This window comes from Narcine bancroftii, chromosome 4 (assembly GCF_036971445.1).
Source record: "Narcine bancroftii isolate sNarBan1 chromosome 4, sNarBan1.hap1, whole genome shotgun sequence".
In the NCBI taxonomy this organism is placed as follows: Eukaryota; Metazoa; Chordata; class Chondrichthyes; order Torpediniformes; family Narcinidae; genus Narcine; species Narcine bancroftii.
Window position 1 is genome coordinate 257576752 of NC_091472.1, and position 24039 is coordinate 257600790.

A 24039-nucleotide genomic window follows, 5' to 3' on the forward strand; every position below is an offset into this window, starting at 1 on the left:
TAAAAGAGAAGCTTTTTCAGCTGGCAGAAGGGTGAGAAAACCAGTGGGCCATGATTGAAGATAATTGGCACAAAGACCAAAGAAAAGATGAAAAAATTGTAAAGCAGTGAGTTGTGATTTGAAGTTCAATTTCTATCAGGGCTTTGAGTGGATTCAAGAGGAATTTTTGAAAAGGACGTGGGGAAATATTTGGGAATGAATCAAACACTTAAGCCTAGAGGGAGTGAACAGTGGGGTGTTGGATTAATTGGATATTGTGAGAACTTCATGTTCAAAGGAAATAAATAAATACAAGATGACGCATAGCTACAATTTTTTTGCCTGCATGAAGGTGTAAATTTCTTAACGATTGAAGTCTTCTAATGGGGAGTGGTCCAATTATCCATGTTTGTATTGTTCAATGCTTCCAGATGTGTATCTGCTTCTTTTCTTTCTTTTCTTCTTTGGCTTGGCTTCACGGATGAAGATTTATGGAGGGGTATGTCCACGTCTGCTGCAGGCTCGTTGGTGATTAATTTGAGTAATTTGAGTTGCTGATACAAATTAAGATTTTAGAATTAGACATACAGCATAGAAATAGGCCATTCTGACCCACGAGCCAATGCCCCGCAGATAATCCAAATAACCTGCAATCGTACGCTTTTCAAGGGTGGGAGAAATGTGGAGGAAACCCACGCAGACACTGCTTACAGAGAGCACCTGATTCAAACCTGGGTCACTGGCGCTCCAACAACATTGCGCTGACTGTTATATGCTAACCTTGCCATCATCATTTTTTAAAATCTATAAACAACCATTCAAGCAATCAGGCTATGGAGTGGATATTGCCAATGAGTTTGTTGTCTTACACATTCTTACTTGGTGCAGCTGAACAGATACTTTGTGAAAAAAATGACAAAAATAACACAAGAGCAACTACAATAGCCAACTTAACTGAATTCAAAAAGGGAAAATTCAAATTAAAAAGATGTATAATAAATAGTCATAGTTATCCGAGTGCAAAAAAAGGGAATGGCAATATTCCAGACAGTCTTTTTGTGGCATCAGTATTGTCCTTCATTAGTGTAACAAAGGGGATTGTTTAAGACTGTGATACTGTTGGAATGAAACTGTCCTTGAAACTAGGGGTGTTGATCTTCAGGTTTCTGTACCTTCTTCCCGAAGGTAGCAGTGAGAAGAGGTTGTGACCAGGGTGATGGGTGTCCTTTATGATGTTGGCAGCCTTCTCGACAGGGTTATCCTGTAACCGTGTAAATCATTCCAATATATTTATTTTAATTATTTATGAGCATTATGCACTGTGCGCTTTTGTGTGTGCACCACGATCTGGAGATATACTGTTTCCTCAGGTTGTATATGTACAATCAGATGATAATTAACTTGAATTTGAACTGGAACTCACATGAATGTCCACAATGGATGGAAGGTCAAAGACAGTGGAGGATCATGTGGTGGAATAAAATATATTTGCGATGTTTCAGAGACATTTAAATGGGAAATGCATATAATATGATACTGTCCTATTGAGGGCAATCGCATCACTGCTGAAGGCAAAAATGGCATCGATATGATGGGCTGAATGGCCTTCTCTGGTGCTGTACTACTCTGTGATTTTACATTAAACATGTGTTGCCTTGACATTAGCTTCATCAATGACAGGGCTCTACTTTGTCAAGATGTCCATCAGGAAAATGTGTCCTGAAGTTGCTGTTTCAGCACTGCCTAACCAGCAGTACTTATCTGCACAAAATCTCTGTGATATGGGAAAGTCAGTGAAAGAAAGTTGTGGAGCAGTTCTGTTTCAATCGAATGAGGATTGAAACACGAAAGTTTGCAGACATGTAATATTGAGTCAAAACAGAAAAATGCTAGAGAAACTCAACCGGTCTCATAGCGTCCATAGGAGGTAAATATATATATTACTGATATTTCTAGCCTGACCCTTCCTCAAGGGCCCTACCAGTTTACCAGTTGTATACTCTCACTTTTGACTGTTTTCATTCAAGGCAACTTCTTTTAAAATACTGTAAATCTTATTGAGGTTTCTTCAGTTTGAGACAATTAGTGCACTGACCCTTTATTTCAATGTTGGCTTGCCCTTGAGTCAGATGACTGAGTTCCTCCAGCATTTCTGTGTTGTAATCGAATGAAGAAACAGGATCAAAGGGCTGAATAACCAGCACCTTGTTATAATTTCAATTCTACATTAATCACTGAAGACTATCCAAGTTCATGTTTTTTTTTAATAATCGTGCCTAATTGGAGAATTCCAGGAATGAATGAATTCCAGCAATAAAACTCAATTTTTCTGGTGTCTGGGAAATCTTCCTCCTTTCCCTCACAATATTTAGCCCCTCAGCACGATTGCCACTATATTACACTCTAATCGATATCACAGAGCACAGCTTAACCTTCATTTTTCTCCAGGCATTTTATAGTGATTTACCAGTTGCATACTCTCACCTTTGACTGTTTTCCTCCAAGGCAACTTCTTTTAATATATCTTGTTGAGATTCCTTCAGTTTGAGTCAATTACTTCTCTGAACCTTGATCTCAATGTTGGCTCACCCTTCCATCAGATGGCTGTGTGTTCTAGTCTTATTCCTGGAATGCAGAATACAAAATTGTAACTGTGCGCTGAGGGAACACCACATAAAACCATTCTGGCATTGTTACTGTTCTCTGAAAGACCATTTGACTCACTGACAGCACTGTTAGGGTGGTGGTTAGCGCAACACTGTTACAGCGCCAGCGGTTCAAACTGGTCCTGTCTGTAAGGAGCTTGTATATTCTCCCTGTGTCTGCTGAGATTTCCTCCCACTTCTCAAAATATACTGGGGTGTAAGCAAATTGGAAGGCATGGGATTGTGGGCCAGAAGGTCCTGTTATCATTACTATATATTTAAATTAAAAAAATTGAAAAGGCTTAGCTTCATTCCCTGCCCTTTCTCCTCTGAACTGCAAATTATTATTCAAAAATGTCTTTCCAATTTCTTTTGAAGGCCACTTTTGATACTGTCCATGATTATGGAGTCATATCACATCAAAACAGACCCTTCGGGCCGGTTCATCGATGCTGACCAAGTTGCCCATTTGAGCTAGTCGCATTTGCTTGCATTTGGCCCATATCCCTGTAAACTCTCCAAACCCATGTTCAATACTCATCTAAATGTCTTTGTAATTATATTCACCACTACAGCTTTCTCTGGCAGCACATTCCATTTAACCATCATCACCTTCTATGTGAAAAAAGATTCCCCTCGGGTCCCTTTTAAATCTTTCCTTTCTCGTCTTAAAATTATTTGCTCTAGTTTTAAACTTCTCTACCCTGGGACGAATACTGTAACCATCCACATTAACTATGCTCCTGGGGGACATTGTTTCATGGGTTTAATGTATCATATATGTTGAACATTGAGTGGGTGGGGAGGGGGAGGTGAAGGAGGGAGGGAAGGGAGGGGGGAAAAGGGGAGAAAATGACACTGTGCATATTCAAGAGGGCTATGTTTGTGTGTATTTTGGTCAGTATGGTTCATAGTGTGAAAAATTAAAAAAAATAAAAAAAAACTATGCTCCTGGGGATTTTATAGACTTCCATAAGGTCACCTCTCAACCTCCTACACACCAGGGAAAAATGTCCCAGCCTATCCAGCCTCACCTTATAACTAACCTCTCCGGTCCCTGTAGCATCCTTGTGAACCCTTTCGGCACCCTTTGCAGCTCGATGACAACCTTCCGATGGCGGAGTACCAGAACTGCAGTTATTATTGTTGGCTCACAGCCCTAGGTGTACATGGGATGGTTAAAGACATCACAGGACCTGATGGGTCTCGTTCATGTATCTAAAAGCTGTGCCAATATTTAGTTGGTCACTGTACTTATCCTCCATTTTAATTAATGGCAAAAGTCTCAATGAGATCTTGATATATATTTGAGAAAGAAGGAGTTACAGATTATTATTATGAACGTGTCACAAAATTCATTATTTGCAGCATTGTGCATTTTAACACAATACAATGCTTAAAAATAAATAATTAGATTTTTAAGATTTCAAATCAATTGTCAGAGTACATGCATGGCATCACATACAGCACTAAGATTCTTTTTCCTGCAGGCACGGCAGAATTACCACTAATTGGTAGTACAAAAAAAACTGTACACAATGTAAACATGTAAACAAAGAACTGTAAACAGATAACAAATGTAAACAAACTGTGCAATACAAAGAGAACAACAAGGATATCATAAAGTGCACAAATAAGAGTCCTTAAATGAGTCTCTGATTAAGTTTGTCATTGAGGAGTCTGATGGTGGAGGGATAGCAGCTGTTCCTGAACCTGATAGTATGACTTTTGTGGCACCTATATCTCTTCCTGATGGCAGCAGTGAGAACAGGGCATGTGCTGGGTGGTGAGGGTCTTTAATGATTGCTGCTGCCCTCCGACAGCAGCATTCCCTGTAAATGTACTCAACAGTGGGGAGGGTTTTACACTTTCGACCACACCTCTGTAGAAGTTAGTGCAAAGAAGAAACAGATAGTGAGGTAGTGTGCATAGGTTCATTGTCTGTTCAGAAATCTGATGGCAGAGGGAAAGAGGCTGTTCTTTTAATGTTGGGTGTGTGCCTTCAGGCTCCCGTACCTCTTTCCTGATGGTAGCAGTGTGAAGAGGGCAAAGCATGTGTGGCGAGGGTCCTTGATGAAGAGGTGGCTTCCTTGAGACACTGCTTCTTAAAGATGTCCTAAATGGAATGAAGACTAATACCCATGATGGCCCTGGCTGATTTCACAACCCTCTCTAGCCTTTTCCTGTTTTATGCATTGGCACCTCTATACCAGACAGTGATAGAACAAGTCAAAATATTCTCCATGGTTCACCAATAGAAATCTGCAAGAGGTTTTGGTGACATACCAAATCTCAAACTCCTAATAAAGTATAGCTACTGGTGAGCCTTCTTCATGATTGAATCAACATGATGGCCTCAGGATAGATCTACAGAGATGTTGACACCAAGGATTTTGAAGTACAAAACTACATGGAAATATAAAGAGAGGGGAAACGAGATTGTATCTTGATACTGGCATGGCTCTGATGGAGTGAACAGCTTTTACATGTCTTTATAAGTACAAGGTAACACATCATCACTTTAACCTTCTTTGCTCCATGGCGAACAATCCCCATTTTTCTGACCACTAAGTCCTGGATTTGACATTAGAAGTTGTTCCTCCAATTTGCACGTGGCACCAATTTGGCATTGGGGTGTGAAATTAAAGAAATGTAAAACTGTTCATCAACCTGGAAAAAAAAACATAACGATGAGAATCTTCTCTAAAGACCGGGATACAAGATTAAAGGTGATAATGAACGTTATGTTCAGCAGTGACTTGGTCTTCAGGGCAATAGTGATCCCTGGCTTCTGAAAAACAAGCTACTTACAGCAGGTATATTAAGTCTCTGGAAAGATACCTCAAAATCATTCAAATTCATGGGAAAGATAAAAGAAGCAACATTATCCCACTGAATACACCAACCATGCCACCTGATGTCTGTACCACCTACATGTTACATGCCAACCCTGCATGCTAATAGCCTTCCAATATCTTCCCAAATGCTCTTTCTCCATTTTGTGCAGTCCTGGGGCCAGAGATTCTCAGAAGTCCGTAGGAATGTTGTATCTCTTGAACTTGACATTTAACTCCGGTGCTCTTTGTCCTCTGATGGTGGGACTGTGGTGAAGAATGGCAATGTCTCTGGCACACTGAAAATATTGATCCATCAATCAAAATCTCTGAAACAGTTGATCTGGTCAGTATAACATTAAGTTTGTGACACACAGTTTGGATTCAACTTTTTTGACTTTTCGTGTCAAAGTCTTTTAGTGTCTGCAGAGAACTGTGGAGGATGTGGGCGGCACTGCACAAATGCAACTCATTCCTCTCCCTAACTTGCAAATGTGACACATCTTTCTTTCAGCTGTCAGAATCAATTGTCAGGATGAGGGCTGACGAGGATTAATTTCCTAGCATCCAGCTCAAGTTTTCCTGCAATCTCTTTTCCTCCTGCCCATTGAATTACATCTCTGTGAGCACCTCACATAATTTGTTTCAGTGGATGTTCATTTCTCTTCAGCCAATTGTCAAAGTTAATTGACTCATGTGCTCTTCTGACTGCTAAGTTGTTCGCTTACTGTTTGTGCTGCAAAGTGGGACTTGGCTCCGATTCTCCATTCATCTTATTTTGTTTTCTCTTGGCTTTTCACCAGTGTACCAAACTTCAATCCACTGACATTTTCTCCCTTTCTCCTTGATGCAAATCTAGCATCAAGGTCCATGGCTGAAATAGGAAGCATTTTAATTAGCTCATGAAGTTTACCTTCCCTGTGGAACCTATTGAAACCCTGAACTAAAAATGGCAGAATTAAGACCATAAGGTTAATGGGGTGTAAATTGGGTAGCACAGACTCGTAGGGCTGAGTTGGCCTGTCACAGTGCAGTGTGTCTTCATTAAAAAGAAAATAAAAATAAATAGCAGTGCAGAAGTAGGCCCATTGAGTCTACTCTGCATCATGAACAAATCTTCTGAGCCCCTCTCTCCTGTCTTCTCTCCATAACCTTTGCTCTCCTGCAAAGTTGTGATACACAAAGGTGCTGGAGAAACTCAGCAGGTTTTGCAGCATTCGTTGGAAGTTTAAGAAGTCAGTTGTCACTTTGGGCTCATCAAAATCAGGCAGCTCTTGAATCAAAAAGGTGGGGGAAGGGGAAGGAGCACAGGCTGATGGGTAAGAGATGGATGCAGGTGAGAAGGTAGAAGAGAAAGAAGCTGAGAAGTGATAGAGGCAGAGAGCAGAGGGTTAGGAAGGTAAGTTTCTGATGGGGGAAGGAAGGGAAGGGATTGGGATCTGGATAAAAGGAGACAGAGGGGTGGAGAATGAGAGGGAAGGGGGTGATAATGGAAATTGGAAGTTGATATTGATGCTGTCTAGTTGGAGACTGTTGAGTGGAAATATGAGCTGTTATTCCTCCCATTTGCGGGTAGCCTCAATTTGGCAGAGCATTAGGCCATGGAGATAAATGTCAGGGTGGCAATGGTGTGTTGAATTAAAGTGGTCAATTAAACAATCGTCCAGTCTACGTCCAGTCTCCCCGATGTCGAGAAGGTTGCATTGGCAGCACCGGATGCAATGGAGGTGACCCCTGCAGATGCACAAGCTTTACTTGCAAAGGTTGTTTGGGGCCCTGAGGGAAGAGTTGTGGGTGCAATTGTGGAACTTCCATCATTTGCAGTGATAGGTACCAAGAAGGACATTTAGTGGGATGGATAAGTGGGTAGGGAGTTGCAGAGTGAGAGGTCCCTATGGAAACCAGGCTAAGAAAATTATTTCTCTTATAGGAAAAGGAAGGGAAGGGGATGGGGAGCTGGTTGAAGGGAGAGAGTGGGGTGAGGGAAGCTCTGAATGCATTTTTAAATCTTTACCTCTTTCCCTGGTAATCTCTTCCTGTGGCAGAACTTGAGAGAAACCTTAGCATTAAGGTCCAAGCTGCACTCAGCTATGACATTAGACTCCCAAAATAGACATAGGATTAGTGGAAAATGGTGATTGGTCAGACTGGACTTGATAGATCAAAAGATCTGTTTTCATTCTGTTCCTCTCCATAACACATTATTCCAAGCTCTGACAGGACAAACAAGAGTGTTTGTCCACTGAGATCTACTACAACTCTGTCTTGAGGAATGGGAAGGGATTACCACATTAATGGGATTATATTATATCATAATAAGGGCGACTCGGTTAGTGTAGTGCTTAGCACAATGCTGTTGCAGCATCAGTGATCAGGATTGGCATTTGAATTTTGCGCTGTCTGAAAGGAGTTTGTGTGTTCTCCTCGTGTCTGCATGGCTTTTCCCCAGGGGTTCCAGTTTCCTCCCACTATTCAAGCGTACCGGAGGTTGTAGGTCAATTGGGTATAATTGAGCAGCACTGGCTCATGGGCCGAAAGGACCTGTAACCAAGCTGTATGACTAAAAAAGTAAATTAAAATTATGGACTACACAATAGTCAGCAGGAATTGGAAGAGTAAATTTGTGGAGAGATAGTTGCGTGAAACACGAGGTTGTGAGAGTAGGTGATTTTAACTTTTCACATATTGACTGGGATTTCCAAACTGTTAAAGAGCTGGATGGGTTAACGCTTGTCAAATGTGTTCAGGAAGGTTTCTTTCATTAATATATCGAGATCCCCACATGAATCCCTTTTTTGGGAAAAGTGCAGAGCAGGTAATGGAAGTGCATTAATGCCATTAGTTCCAATTAACGAAAAGGATAGGTCTGGCCCTTGGGTTGAGATTCTAAAATGAAGAAAGACTCATTTTGATGGGATCAGAAACGATCAGGCATGTGCTGATTGGGACAGGTTGCTTTCTGGCAAAGTTATGCTAAGTGAGAGTATAGTTTGTCTATTCCTGTCAGAATTAAAGCAAAGTCTAACAGTTATAGGGAACTTGATTTTCATGAGATATTGAGGCCCTAATTAAGAATAATTGGGTGTATAGCATGTCTAGGCAGCAAAGAACAAATGAGGTATTTAAGAAATATAAGAAATGCAAGGAAATCCAGAGGGAACTTCTTCACACAGAGAGTGTGGGACTATAGAATGAGCTGCCAGTTGAAGTGGTGAATGTAGGCTCACTTTTGACATAGAAGAAAAATTTGGACTGGTACTGGTGTGAGGATAATGGAAGGATGTGATGGGTGCAGGTCAGTGGGACTAGCCAAAATAATAGATCAATACAGGCTCGAAGGGCAAAGGGCCTGTTTTCTATCCTATAACATTGTATGGTTCTAAAGGACATGAAGTGGGTCTGGCTGAAAAAGTGAGGGAAAATCCTACAGCTTAAGAGCAAAAGGTTAGCAAGAGACAAAATTGGTCCACTTGAAGATCAGAATAGTTACCTTTGCCTGGAACTAAATGAGATGGGGGAGATCTTAAATGATTTTTTTTTGTATTTACTCCAGAGACAGGAGGTTAAACCGCAGAGATCATGCACCTCACATATTACAGAGGAGGTGTTTACTGTCTTGAGACAAATATGGGTGGATAAATCTCCAGGGCCTGATAAGATATTTCCCCAGGCTTTGAGGGGGTCTGGTGCACCCTAGCAAAAATATTGAAAACGTGCTAAGCCAAAGAGGTCGAGGTTGCCAAGGAATTGGAGTATAGCCAATATTGTTTCATTGTTTAAGAAAGGTTGTAAGAATAAACATGGAAATCGTAGGGTGTGAAGTCTGACATCCCTCATGGGTAAGTTACTGGAAGCTCTACTAAGTAACAAGATATATATGTATACACAATTGCATGGACAGAGACTGAATAGGAATGACCAACATAGCATTGTGCATCATAGGTCATATCTAGTCAATCTTATATTTTACGAGGAGGTTACTAGGAAGATTGATGAAGGAAAGGCAGTGGATGTTGTCTGCATAGACTTTATTAATGCCTTTGACAAAGTCCTTCATGGGAGGTTGGTCAAGAAGGTTAAGTTGCTCTGCATTCATGATGAGATAAATTGGATTAAGCCAGAGAGTGGTGGTGGATGATTGCCTCTCTGACTGGAGGCCTTTGACTAATGGCTTCAGGGACATTGTTGTTTGTCCTCATCTATCAATTATCTGGATGATAATGTGGAAAAATGGATCAGTATGTTTGCAGATGAGATTAAGATAATGAGGAAGGCTTTCAAAGCTTGCAGAGGAATCTGGACCATCTGGAAAAATGGGCTACAAAATAGCAAAAGAACTTTAAATAAAACACAAAAGTCTGCAGACACTAGGGTTGAAGTAAAAACATAATGGTGAGATGCTTAAAGGGAATATCAGTGGGAACCTTTTCATTGCTGAGAGTGTGGAATGAGCTGCCAGTAGGAGTGGGGGATGCAGGCTTGATTTGAATGTGTGGGTTATGGAGGGTTATGATCCAGGTGTAGGTCAATAGGATTAGGTGGGAAAATAGTTTGGAATGGATTAGATGGGCCAAAAGGACTGATTCTTTGTGGTATTGTTCTATGGTTCTAATGTTCAATATGGAGAGAGATATGAATTGTGTGCAAGGAGCAGAGATTTAGTTTAATTTGGCATGGGTGTTTAGGAGCAAATGTCAGGGCCTTTTACTGCACTGTACATTATTTTATGTCAGCAGAAGGAAAATATTTCCTCACAGAGGACCCACCTTTATGCTCAAAAAAATTATACCCCAGGGCAGATGATTCTCACAAGTCTTTTGGTTTATGAGTTGCATAACCATTTCTCGTGATTTTGAAATTCAAAGATCAAAGGTTGGCATGGTTGGCGTAGCAGTTAGCACAACGCCTTTACAGCACCAATGATTGGGACATGGGTTTAAATCTGGAAGGGGTTTGTACATTCTCCCGTGTCTGCATGGGTTTTCTCTGGGGACCTATCGTTCAAAACGTACAAGAGGTATAGATTTTAGTGGGGTGTAAATTGGGCACTATTGTAGGCCAAAATGACCTGTTACCATAGTGAATGTCTAAACATGAAAAACAAAAATTCCAATTTATTGCCAGAGTACATGACATACAATGCTGAGATTATTTTTCCTGTGGGCCAGGCGGAATTTCTACTTAGTACTAGTACAAAAAACTGTACTCAAGGAAAGGTGCACAAATAAAAGAGAGAAATAGAAACAATTTTTTTTAACTGCAATACAGAAAAAGATATTTAATCATAAACCATGAGAAAATAAAGGTTCTTAAATGAGTCTCTGATTGAGTTTGCTGTTTATGATCTGATGGTGGAGGGGCAGCAGCTGTTCCTGAACCTGGTGGTACAAGACATGTGGCCCCTATACCTCTTTACTGATGGCAGAAGCGAGAACAGAACATATCCTGGGTGATGTGATCCTCAATAATTGCTGTGTTCTCCAATGGCACTGTTCCATGTAGAACTTCTCGATGATGGGAGAGTTTTGCCTGTAATGTACTGAGCTATGTCCACTCAGAGGTATTGGTGCGCCCCCTCCCCTCCCCATACCAGGCCATGATGCAGCTGGTCAGCACACTTCCCACTACATACCTGGTTTGCCAAGATTTTCAATGTCCTACCAAACCTCCACAAACTTCCTGAGAAAATAGAGGAGCTGACCGAATGCACAATTGGAATTTCATAGACCATTTCAAATTGATTTCTGCTTGTTCAAATTAGCAGTAATATTTTATCTAATACCATGGATTTGAAACATACTTTATTCCTTTCCAGTGATTGAAGAGTGAGAGGAGTCACAAATCAGTCTGAAACCTTTTTAATCAGTGTCATTAAACAACATATTTGAGAATGTGAGAATTAATTGAGTAATTTATTCATGTGATATGAGAAGGTCTAATACAAAGATAAAATTCAAGTTATTCTTTTGTTTATTTTTTAATCTATATTTTAAAGGTTTATTGGCTGTAATGTCAACTTTGGAAAGTTTTTTTTTAAGTGGATTCAGTGGAATCCAATGCAGATGGCTTGCAGAAATCTTGTCATTTCAATGGAAATATTTGGAGGTTTTATTGACATGAATTCTCACCTCCCCTTCATTAATCCTGCAATACAGCAGACAATGATTGCTTGACATCTCTATCCTCTCAAAGGAAAAGTAGATGGTTTGATAGCTGATTAAATAAAATGTAAAATGTTCCAGGGCATTCAATGGTGCGATGCTCTGACTGTCAACCAAACAGCTTTCTTCCCAATACTTGCACTTACTTTAAACCAGAGAATAAGAATTTGCAATAAAGTGAAAATAATTGATCCATAAATTGCCTTTTTAATGCTTCTGTCCTCAAGGATTTTTCCTTCAAAAATTTGCTCCTTGGAATTTCTGGGAGATCCATCTTCAATTCCAGGATGAACTTGAAGCATTGACAATCTTTTAACTGGCAACATTCTGAGATTTGGAGCAATGTGGTTCCCATGGGAAAAATCCCATTGGATCTCCAAAGGCACACAGGTGCAGGAAGGAAGGATGGGGGGGAAACTAACACGAGTAAGCTGAATAATTGCATCGGGAGTGTGGGCCCATTTGCCAACTCTTGGTTCAAAGTCTTTTAGGAAGCGAATCACAAAGGTCTGCAGATGCTGTGATTGTATTAAAAACTCAGAAGTGCTGGGAGGAACTTGCTGCGAGACCTGGTGAGTTCTTCCAGCACTTCTATGTTTTTACTCATAGGCTTATATTGCCTTGGTGATCAAATTAACTCATTTCAATTTATATGCAAAATTATGAGATGCACACACAGCGAAGGTAGCAGGAAACTTTTTTCCCCATAATAAGTGTCAAAAACAAAATGCACAGTAAAATCCCTGTTATCTGGAATTCAAGTAACCGGCAAAAAATCTCACAGAGAATAAGGCAGGTAAAAAATACTAAAGTTTAAAACCGGCGTTCTCACTGTGAGTTCACCAATCATGTCTCAATCAATCAGAAAATTCACTTATCCACCATCTACTAATCCCCATAGGTGCTGGACACCAGAGGTTTTACAGTAATAGGTTTAGGGGAAGGAGTAAGATTTTTGTTCTCCCAGAGGTGTTTGGAATCTAGGATACATTGCCTAGGAGGTGGTGGAGGCTGATCCACTCAACACTTAAGAAATTTCTTGACAAGCTCTTGAATCAACAAGGCTTACAAGGCTAAGTGTTAGTAAATGAGAATAATATGGTTGGTGATGAGAGACTGCAGATCCTGGAATCTGAAGCAATGAACAATCAGCTGGAGCAACTCAGTGGTTTGAGCAGCATTAGAGGGAGAAAAAGAATGATTGACTTTTTTGTGTTGAACTCTTTCATCAAAACTGGATGGATACATGTTAGCCAGCATGGTCATGGTGGGCTGAAGGGCCTGTGTCTGTGCAGCATGTCTCTCGAAGGTTGAACTACACTTTTCGCTAAAATCATGGTTTTAGCTTGTATTCATCCCCCATGATACCTCATATAACTTTGTTGACAATGCACTATTTGTGACTAGAGACATTATTTCTTTAAAGCATCAAATGCAGATAACACAGCTGTTTCTTTATTTAAACTGCTTAACTCATCTGTGAGCATAAAATCCAGCAAGCAAATTGTTTGAGCAGTGTGTGAGAATCTGCTGATCATGGTGCTGTTATTTCAGGATACTTGATGTCAAGAGGGGACAGCTCACTTTCTGTTATGGAGCACAATGAAAGTCCAACCAAATCTTGTAGGTAGAACAGTACAGGCCCCTTGGCCCACAATAATATGCTGATCTATGCAAACTTACTTCATGATCAATCTTATACTTCCCGCCTCTCCATTATAGGCTATGAACCCCCCCCCCCCACCATTTTTCCTACATCAATGAACCTATCAAAAACCACTAATCAAAGGCCTAAAAACCACTAATCAAAAACTCTCACTGTCCTCAATCATCCTCATTTCACTAATGTATCAACTCCTGGCAATGCATTCCAGGCACCTTACACTCTTTATGAGAAAACACCCTCTCATGTCTCCCATAAACTTCCATTCTCTCACCTTCAGCAGATGTCATTTGGTATAGACCATAAGGCATACGAGCCAAAATAGACTATTCAGCCCATCTAATCTCCTCTGCCATTTAATCATGAGCTGATTTTGACTTTTCCACTGCCCAGCCTTCTCCCCATTTAAAAATATAGTTTACCCATTTTTTTCTACCAAATTGCATGACCATACATTTTCAACATTACATTTCATTTGACACTTCTCTTCTCATTCTCTGAATTTGACTAAGTCCTGTACAGAATTATGCGTAGGTGAGCTTTTCAGGTTCAGTGACCATAATGTCATTGGTTTCAATTTAATTATAGACAAAAATAGATCTGGTCATCAAGTTCAGATACTAAATTGGAGAAAAACCAATTTTGTGGAAATGAGAAAGGATCTGGGAAGAGTGGATTGGGATAACTTGTTTTCCGGAAAGGATATGTTTCAGTTAGTGGAAGTCTTCAAAGGTGAAATTTTGAGAGTTTGCATGTTCCTTTCAGGATTAAAAGGTAAAGTTAACAGACAGGGAACATTTGTTTTCAAGGGATATTGAGAATCTGGCTAAGAAGAAAAGAGAGATGAAAAGCAGGTGTAGGCAACAAGGAGAAAACAAGGTACTAGAAGAGTATAGTAAATGTAAGAAAATACTTAAGAGGGATATCAGGAAGGCAAAGAGAAGATGTGAGGTTGCTTTGGCTGATTATGTAAAGGTAAACCAAAAGGGTTTCTACAAGTATGTTGAGTAAAAGGATAGTAAGGGCCAAATTTGTCCCCTATAAGATCAGAGTGGTCATCTATGTGTGGAGCTCATGAGATGGGGGAGATCTTGAACAGTTTTTTTGTCTCACTATTTTCTCAAGAAACTGGCATAGTGTATAAGGAATGAAGGGAAGCAAGCAGTAGTGGCATGAAACATATAGATATTAAAGAGGAGGAGGTGCTTGCTGCCTTACAGTGAATAAAGGTAGATAAATCTCCCAGGACGGACATGATATTCCCTCAGACCTTGAGGGAGACCAGTATAGAAATTGCAGGGGCCCTAGCAGAAATATTTGAAATGTCTTCTGGTCTTCTGCCTCAGCAAAAATAAATATGTTGAAAACTTCTAGTGCTTGAGGTCCTGCTGTGGTAAGTACCAGTGCAATCTTCTGTGTATCCAGTTTGCTATAACAACATTCACCAAATGCTACACACTCCATCTTTGACTCCTTCTGGTCATAGCTCTCCATCACTACAGTTACTAAGAAGGAAGAAGAAAGAAAGGCTGTGGATGTTGTCTACATGGACTTTAATAAGGCCTTTGACAAGGTCCCACATGGGAAAGGAAGGTTCAGACTCTAAGTATCCATGGAGAGGTTGTAAACAGGATTCAAAATTAGCTGAATGGTAGAAGACAGTGAGTGGTAGTGGATGATTGCTTCTCAGACCAGAGGCCTTTGAATAGTGGTGTACCTCAGGGATAGGTGCTAGCCAATTGTTTGTTGGCTATATCAATGATCTGTATGATAACGTGGTAAGTTGGAGCAGCAAGTTTGTTAATGACACTAAGATTGGAGGCATTGAGGACAGTGAAGAAGTCTTTCAAAGGCTTGCTGAGGGATCTGGACCAACTGAAAAAATGGGCCAGAAAATGACAGATGGAATTTAGTGCAAACAAGTGTGAGGTGTTGCACTATAGAAGGACATTGGTACGGCACTGAGGAGTGTGGAGGAACAAAAGGATCTGGGAATACAGATGCATAATTCCCTGAAAGTTGTGTCACAGGGTTGTAAAGAAACCTTTTCACATCTTGCCATTTATATATCAAATTATTGAGTATAGGAGTTAGGATGTTATGTTGAAGTTGTATAAGACATTGATGAGGTCAAATTTGGAGTATTGTGTGCAGTTTTGGTTGCCAAACTACAGGAAGGATATCAGTAAGATTGAAAAAGTTTAGAGAAGGATGTTGCTAGGTCTTCAGGAGTTGAGTTACAGGGAAAAATTAAACAGGTTAGGACTTTATTCCTTGGAGTGTAGAAGAAGGAGGGGAGATTTGATAGAGGGTTATCAAATTATGAAGGGAATAGACAGGGTAAATGCAAGTAGGCTCTTTCCATTTAGATTAGTGGAGATAAATACAATAGGGTGAAAGGTTTTGGGGGAATATTAGGACAAACTTCTTCTCTCAAAGAGTGGTGGGAGTTTGGGATGAGCTGCCATCTGACGTGCTAAATGTGGGGTCACTCTTAAGTTTTAAGAATAAATTGGATAGATAGATGGATTGGAGAGGCCTGCATGGGTTTCGAATGTGTGTAGGTCAGTAGGAGTACCAGAATGATGTTTCGGCACAGACAAGAAGGGCCAAAAGGCCTGTTTTCTGTGCTGTACTTTTCTATGGCTCTATGATTCTGCAGACTTCATGTTTCTTCAACTCCTTCTGCTCCTCTAACTACCTTCATATCAACTGCAAACTTAGCCACAAAACCATTCATTCCATAATCCAAATCATTAATGCACAACATAAAAGTGGCCCCAAAACTGACCCCTGTGGAACACTACTAGCAACTGACAGCCAATTAGAATATGATTCTTGTAGTCCTATTCTCTGCTTACTGCCAAGTAGCCACTGTTCTACCCATGCAAATATGTTTCCTGTTATACCATGTCTCTTCTCTTGTTAAATAGCCTCATGTGCGGAACCTGTTCAAATGCCTTTTGAAAACTCAAATACACAATATCGATGACATATCTCTTATCCAGCCTGATTGTCACTTTCTCAAAGAATTCCAATGGCTTTTTCAAGCCAGGTTACCCCTTAATGAAACCTTGTTGGCATTGCCTATCCTGTCACGTGCCTTCAAGTACACCATAATCTCATTCTTACCAATCAACTCCAACATCTACCAATTAAGTGATGTCAAGATCATTTTCTTTCTGCTGCCTCCCTCCCATCTTGAATAGTGGGGTGACGTTTCCGATTTTCCAGTTTTCTGGGATCATGCTAGGATCTACTGATTCCTGAAAAAATCATTATCAATGCTTCCACAATCTCTACTGCTACCTCTTTCAAGACCCATGTGTACATTCCATCTGGTCAGGGAGACTTATCCATCCTTAGTCCATTCAGCTTTCTGAGCAGCTTCTCCCTTGAAATAATAACTGCACTCACTTCCCTGTTACCGTTCGACATCTGGCACAGTAAAGACTGATGCAAAATACTAATTTCGTTCCTATGCCATCACCTTGTCTCTCATTATTATTTGCCGGCATCATTTTCTAGTGGTCCTATAACTACTCTCACCTCTGCTTTATTCTTTATTTACTTGAAGAAGCTTTTTGTGCCCTCTTTGATATTATTTGCTAGCTTACATTCATACTTCATATTTTCTCTCCTCATGAATTATTTAATAACCTTTGGTAAGTTTTTAAAAACTTCCCCAACCTCCATCTTGCCACTACTGCTTGCTTCATTGTATGCCCTCTCTTTACTATCACATTGGTTTTGACTTCCTGTGTCAGCCACAGTCCTGATATTTTTCAATTTGAATATTTCCTCTTTGTTTGTAAGTGTTTATCATGCACCTTCCCCAATTCTAAGAAGCAACTTCATTCAAATTTATCTTGAACATCTCATTGTATCGGTCATTGCTATCCCGGCAATCTTGACCAATTTAATGTCTTGATCACTCTTGCTGCTTTGTTCACAACTTAAAGGATCAAGGGAGATAACTTATGAATTTGCTTGAATTTTTTCAAGAGTTAAAAAGGGATGTCAATGAAAGCAGAAAATGTGATAGCAAGGTTTTAGCAATGTGATTGAGAAAACAGTGTGAAATGATGTTCAAAAATAAAAGTGAACACTTCTGTGATTTAAGGGGATATGGTGAATTGGATTAAAATAACGGGAAATAAACTGTTCTTGAATCTAGTGCTTAATCGCATACTTGTCAATCTTCTTCCTCACGGGATGGGGAAGAAGAGAGTGTGACTGAGGTGGAATGAGTCTTTTAATATGTGAGCTGCTTTTCCATGGCAGTGGGAGTGATAGGTGGGGTCTATGGAGAGCAGGGGTGTGAGTTTGTGTGATGGTCTGATCCACGTTCATAACCCTCTGCAGCTTCTCGGGTAGAGCAGTTCCTGTTGTGATGTATCCAGAAATTCAAGATTCAATTTATTATCATAGTGATAAAACAGTGTCATATTACATGAAATTTCTTTTGACCTGCTGCAAGGAAGACAGATTTGCCACTGGCAGGAATTGCTTAAGCTCCTCTTACAGTCAGACTTTCAGTTAAACTTACAGTCAGAGAGAGAGAAGCAAAAGAGAGAACCCCCAGAGTCACCGAGTGTCCGTAGATTCACCTCCAGCACTTCCACAGCCCGCATAGCCACAGAGAGTCCAATCCAAACCACTGGCACCCCAAGCTCCAGGTCTGAACCTCCGACATGGTCAGGAAACCTTCAGCACCCTCGGCATCTCCTCGCATCCCAGTTTGAGCTGGTCTCCAGTAGTCCACAGCCCGGTTCAAGTCTCCTGTCAGAAGTGTCCAGCAGCCCACAGCTTCCACGGATTCCTCACGTCGAGTCACCAGCAGCCCGCCACATGTGCCAGAGCCCCCTCACTGGTTCGCCGCCGTGGTCACAGTTCCTGCAGGTCATCTACTCTGCTTCTCCTCAGACGGAAGTGATCTTTCTATTCTCTGGTGCCCTGCTCCAGTCATCTGCTACACCAGAGTCTGCAGCCCCTTGTGGCTGCTGTCGACGAATAAGTGCCACCATCTTAGGTGTAGGCCCGCAGTTGCAGGATTTCAAATAAAACTACTGTCAGCACCCTCAACAGGTCATTCTAGACCGTACGGAGCTGGCGGCAGTCAACTGGGTGGCTGAAACCCATAGGTGTGCTGCATCTCCATTCCCTCACTCACTACAGCAGCTTTGGCAGCATCACCAACTTTTCATGATACAGGTACACAATCCTTTATCTGGAATTCTGGGGGACAGTGTATTCCGAATTTCACATTTTTCAGGATATCGGAAAGCCAGATTTAAGCCCACCCAAATTGTGCTGCCATATCCACCCCACCCCCCTTCCAGTCATCCTGCCTGTCTCTCGCTCACCCGACTTATGCTTCTGGTCTCTTGCATGTCCGACTTACGCTGCCAGTCTTCCCCCCATCTCGCGCTGCTGGTCTCAACCCCCTGCCCTCCAGACTAGCGCTGCCGGTCTCTCCCCCCTCACTCGCGCTGCCGGTCTCTCCCCCCCTCACTCGTGCTGCCGGTCTCCCCCCTTGCCCGCCCGACTCGCACTGCTGGTCTTCCCCCTTTGCCCTCCTGACTCACGCTGCTGGTCTCCCCCCCTCGCCTGCCCGACTCGCACTGCTGCTCTCCCCGCTCACCCGCCCGACTCACACAGCCAGTCTCCCCCACCCCCACCTGCCCAACTCGCGCTGCCATCTCTCTCCCCACTTGCCGGATTTTGGAGCTTTCCGGATAAAGGATTGTGTACCTGTACATTCAATGGTACATCTGTATAAGTTGTTGAGAGATGCGGGCAACATGTCAAATTTCCTCAGGTTTCTGAGGAAGTAGAGGCGCTGGTATGCTTTAATGGACATTGCATAGACCTGGGTGGACAAGGGCAACTCACTTGGAGATGTTAATGGAACGGTCAACATTGGCATGTTGATGGTTTTAACCAGAACTAATACAGATATGTAGTGAATATGTGGTCAGATACTCAAATTATGGTAAAATATTTCATTTGGAGAGAGATGGATATTTTTGTGTACCTTGTGTGAGTTCATGGCAATAATGATGTTCTTTGTGATTTCTAATCTTGTTAAGCCTCTTAATCTGTCTGTCAATAAAGAATGAATCTGATGTTTTCTCATGTTCTCAATCTGACAGATAATTGTGACAGTCACCTGGTGTCGGATTTGCTTTGGTGGGCCTTTAACTCCTCCTCGGAATTCTCGAGCAGCCACAGCCCTGGCTACGCAAAGCTAAACAGAAGGGATGGTAAGAAACGAAAACTTTCTGCATCAGTGATGTTCAGACATTTTGTTATATACTGTAGAACATAGAAATCTACAGTGCAGTACAGACTCTTTAGCCCACAGTGTTGTACCAATTTAGTAACCTAATGACTGCCTGGAATTTCCCAATTACATAACCCTCCATTTTTCTCTGTTATGTGCACCTATCTAATAGTTTTTTAAAAGATTCTATTGTATCTGCCTCCATCACCATTGCCAGCAGAGCATTCCGTGGACCCACCACCCTCTGTGTGAAATACTGACCCCTTATATCTCCCCTGTACTTATTTCTAAGCACCTAAAAACTATGCCCCCTCGTGTTAGCCATTTCACCCATTTTAGTTTGTTATGTATAATCTTCAACGTCTCATATTTTCAAAGCTGAATATGACTTCAAGCATGATTGTTGAAGTGTTGTGTTATTGTCTTGCAAACAAAAAATTAAAATTCCCACCAAACTTTGACTTATGAGAAGAATGGCCAATTCTACAAAACTTTGATAGATATAATTATGCCTCCCCGACATATATGCTGAAGGGATTTTAGATCCACTTAGCAAAATTGCAAAACAATCTCTTGTCCCTGAAAACCGTGGTTTTGCTTCGACTCCATTTTGAACTCTTCTCTTGTATGTTTCCATTTGTTAGTGGTAATGTAAAGTGTTTAGAAAATTGGGTGCAGTATGACTTTTAAGGTTAGCTGATTTACAAAATGAAGCTCTTTTAGGAATGGAGTCCTTTTTTAAATTGGTAGCTCCTGGGAATTGTCATAATGACCTTTTCAAGTATTTCTGTCTGATTTGCTTTGCAAGGTAAAACAAAACTGCTATAGATCATCTATCTGATGCTGAAGTTAATTGGGAGTATGTCAAAAGATTCAAGAATCAAGATTCCTTTATTGTCATGTAATAATACAGAACATGGAATATTACACAAAATGGTAATGTTCTTTATCATATGACAAAGAGTCGCCATTAGGGTTGCCCAGTGCCCCTTACATTAAGCGAGAAAGAGAAGCAAAAGAGATTCTCTACAGAGTCACTGAATGACCATGAATTTGGCTCCAGTGCTCCTACAGCCTCTGCAGCCACACAAACCCCTGTTCGATCCATTGGCAACCCGAGCTCCAGGTCCAAACCTCATCAAAAGGCGAGATTACAACCAGAGGACATGGATTTGGAGGGTATGGAGGGCTATGGACTGGGTACAGGTTAATGCGACTAAACAGAATAAGAGTTTGGCATTGACTAGAAAAGCCAAAGGACCTGTTTACTGCACTGTAATGTTCCATGGTTCTATGATTGAGGTTGTACTGGAATTATTGGTGTTTTATTGTTATATGCTATTTGTTGCCAGTGTTTTTGGAAAACAAAATCTTTCTTAATGTTTGCAGAACTAAGACTGATTATATTTAGTTGGGGAAGCATATGAATGGGTCGATGGTCCATACATACAGTTGAGTTACCCTCAGGCATCTTCTACTTAAGAAGGGGACAGATTTGAGGGAGTGAAACACAAAAGTCTACAGATGAGGTGATTGTAGTAAAAACACAAATGCTGGAGACGAATTCAGCGGGTCACTTAGAGAACATAGGAGGTAAAGATATACAACCAACAGTTCAGGCCTAAGCCTTTCTTCAAGGTATGAGCAAAATGGTGGTGGAGTGGAACATAGGGTCATAAGCAAGAGGGTATGGGTGGGAGGGCAGAAGAGATAAAAGCTAGAAAAACTCATAGGGAGAGGGGTAGCTCTCTAAATGGAGATGGAAAGGGCTATGGAGCTGAATGAGACAGAGAGATCGTGAAAAAGAGAGAGACCTGGGAAAGACCAAACAGAAACTGGAGAAGTCCATTTTGATGCCATCCGACTTGATGAAGGACTCAGGCTGGACATGTTGGTTCTGTCTCTTTATCATAAAGAATGCTGCGCAATCTGCTGAGTTTCTCCATCAGCTTTGTGTCTTAATTTCCTCTGCACCCTTTAACAACCATCACAACTTCCTGTAGCATGATGACCAGATCTGTCCTCCTTTATAACTCACTGCTCCTCAATTTCAAACTACACTGCAATGTGGCCTCAGGAGTGGGAATATGAGCTGATTCGGATATAGGTGAAGGAATTTGATAATGATTTGTGCTAAATGTGAGATGTAGTTGCAAGTATATGTTTCACACAAATTTTGCTGTATGTATTTAAATCGAGTTGATTTACTCAGACATCACAGTAACACAAACATGTGCCACCCAAGTACACACTATTAACTTACAATCCATATGTTTTGAAGGATGGGAGGAAACTGGAGCATCTGGAGAAAACCCACGCAGACAAGGGGGAGATCGTACAAACTCGTTACAGTGGGTGTCACAGTTAGCATGGCAATTAACGCAATGTGGTTGCAGTGCCAGTGACCAGGGTTCGAATCAGACGCTGTCTGTAGGGAGTTTGTACATTGTCCCTGTATTTGCATGGGTTTCCTCTGGGTGCTCGAGTTTCCTTCATAAAATGTACTGGATGTTGCAGGTTTTTTGGGTGTAATTGGGCAGTGTGGGCTCATGGGATGAAAGGGCCTGTTACCATGCTGTCTATCCAACTTCATTAATTTAATATCAAAATCTGGAGTATAATGCACATCAGGTATGATGTGTATATCAAGTGAGGGTGTATTTCTACTTGAGAAGCTGTGCGGCTTCTTTTGTCCCTTGGAAAACAGACTGTGAAAGAATTGGGAAAGCAATATGGTTAGAGAACTGAACAGAGGAACAGGAGTAGGCTATTTTGATCCTTGAGTGTTGGCACCGTTCTTTTGGATTAGGGGTCTCCAAAGTGGTTGATATTGACTCTTGGGGGTTGATGGGACAATCCAAGGGGTTGATAAATGCCAGGGGGTAAAAGGGGGTCAATAAACAGTGGGGGGGGGGTGGTGGTGATCGATTGAACTTCTGAAAATAGCGCCTATGGCAGGGGCGCCAAGCACTCGCGAGAGCTGGCCTTGCTGGCTGCCATGTTGTATTTGACTTTGGGCTCTTAATAAGTGGAGAGCGAAGGACTGATGCAGCAGAGAAGAAGGAGGTATGTGTCCAATGTTGCCACCCCTCTCACCCGTCCGACGCCACTGCCAAAACCCACACCCTGACCCTCCTGCATTCAGTGCCACCAGCACCCCAAGGACTCCATGCCTGGGGGTTGATGAGGTGTCAAGGATTCCATGAAAGGGTTGATAGTCCAAAAGGTTTGGGGACCCCTGATTTAGATGATAGTTCATCTGCACAGTTTCTGGCCAAGTTATCGGTTAGTAGAGAAAGGTCAATTGTAGGAGTTACAAACTGCTGATTGCACAGGGAAGGAAGCTGGAGGTTATGATTATTCACAGCTGATTAGAATTACCGTTATTAACCCAAAACTGTCATTGATCAGTGTTTATTATCACTGTTAATTCATTGCTTATTAGCATCAGGAGTTTCCTGCTGCTAAGAGTGGGGGATCTGTTTAAACATCTTGCACTATTTTGAACACTAAGCATCGTTTTTATGTTAAATCATACAGTTTTGGCAAAAGGCAAAGGTAAGAACAAATGAGTTCAGATGAGTTCTTTGCTTATTCTATCATCTGAGCAGTGGGAATATCAGCCAGGGCAGTAGGATGCTCCTCTTGAAGGATGAGGGAAATCTGGGACACTACAAGTGTCAGTGATGAGGAATCCTGCAAGAAGTACATCCAGCTGCAGCTCTACGCAGGCCGAGTTAGGGAATTGGAGATGGAACTGGATGAACTCCGGATCATTCGGGAAGCAGAGGGACTGATAGACTAAAGTTTTAAAGAGCCACTGACGATAATCTTTGTGTTGTCACTGGGGAAAGGAGAAGAATTGGGTGATTCTTGGATTACAAATGTCATTCAAGAAAGAAGTAGAGATAACCCAGGAAGTTATAGACCAGTGAGTTACTTCAGTGGTGTCCAAGCTGTTGGAGAAGATTCTTACAGACAAGATTTAAAAGCAGGGATAGTCAGCATGGCCATGGCACAAGGAGGTCATGTCTTACAAGCTTGATTGAATTGTTTGAGGATGTAACAAAGAACATTGTTGAAGGTAGAGTGGTGGATGTAGTAGAAGTGGATTTCCATAAGGCATTGATAAGGTTCCCCATAATTTTGTAAAGAAAATAATTTGCTGCATGATAGGAACTGATTCCAGCTATTTAATCCTGTGCCACCCAATTGCATCCAAATTAACCTACAACCCAATACATTTTTGGAGGATGGAGGGTGAAGGAAAACTGAAGCCCCTGTGTAAAACCCAAACAGACAGAACATACAAACTCCTTACAGACAGTGCCAGATTCAAACCGGGTTGCTGGCACTATAATAGCACTGCAAGACTCATGGAAAAAGTAAGGGCATATGGAACCAAGAAGGCCTTGGTTGGTGGATATATAATCGACTTGCCCCGAAAAGGCAGAGGGTGGCTATAGATGGT

At 41.4% G+C, this 24039-nt stretch overlaps 1 protein-coding gene across 11 annotated transcripts in view; it reads left to right on the plus strand.

The window, feature by feature from the left end:
* Positions 1–24039, plus strand: part of LOC138761898 (contactin-associated protein-like 5) — a 1131905-nt gene that overhangs the window by 230221 nt on the left and 877645 nt on the right. For all 11 annotated transcript variants that reach the window (XM_069934835.1, XM_069934832.1, XM_069934834.1 and 8 more), the window contains one exon: positions 19438–19548. In XM_069934835.1, coding sequence (XP_069790936.1) covers positions 19438–19548 — 111 coding nt within the window. The remainder of the gene's footprint in view (positions 1–19437; positions 19549–24039) is intronic.